Consider the following 321-nt stretch of genomic DNA (forward strand, 5'->3'; position numbering starts at 1 on the left):
TGGACCTGGTGCAGCCCCGCTACCCGCGCTCCATCGCCCAGTACTGGCTGGACTGCCCACAGCCCGGGGAGGAGAGCACCTGAGAGGGTCCTGCCAGAGCCGCCCGGCAGCACAGCCACGAGCTAGAGAGAAATAAACTGTGAGTGCCGTGCAGGCTGGAGAGCCCTGTCTGTCCATCTGTCCATCCTGTGGTCTGCACAGTCTGTGTAGTCCGAGATCCCAGTGTCCCCGAGGGCTGTGGTTGACCCCCAGGTGTAACGGTGCGTGGGCTGTGCCAGATCCCCGCTGCTGGCCCCGTCCACGGCGCGGCTGAGGCCGGCC

At 66.7% G+C, this 321-nt stretch overlaps 1 protein-coding gene across 1 annotated transcript in view; it reads left to right on the forward strand.

The window, feature by feature from the left end:
• The window catches only part of VTN (vitronectin), a 3,348-nt gene extending 3,265 nt beyond the window's left edge, over positions 1–83 (forward strand). Inside the window, exon 8 of the mRNA XM_010178094.1 lies at positions 1–83. Within this exon, the coding sequence (XP_010176396.1) occupies positions 1–83 (83 nt within the window).
• Positions 84–321: the final 238 nt, after the last annotated feature.

Source organism: Antrostomus carolinensis, unplaced genomic scaffold (assembly GCF_000700745.2).
Source record: "Antrostomus carolinensis isolate BGI_N321 unplaced genomic scaffold, ASM70074v2 scaffold35060, whole genome shotgun sequence".
Taxonomy (NCBI): domain Eukaryota; kingdom Metazoa; phylum Chordata; class Aves; order Caprimulgiformes; family Caprimulgidae; genus Antrostomus; species Antrostomus carolinensis.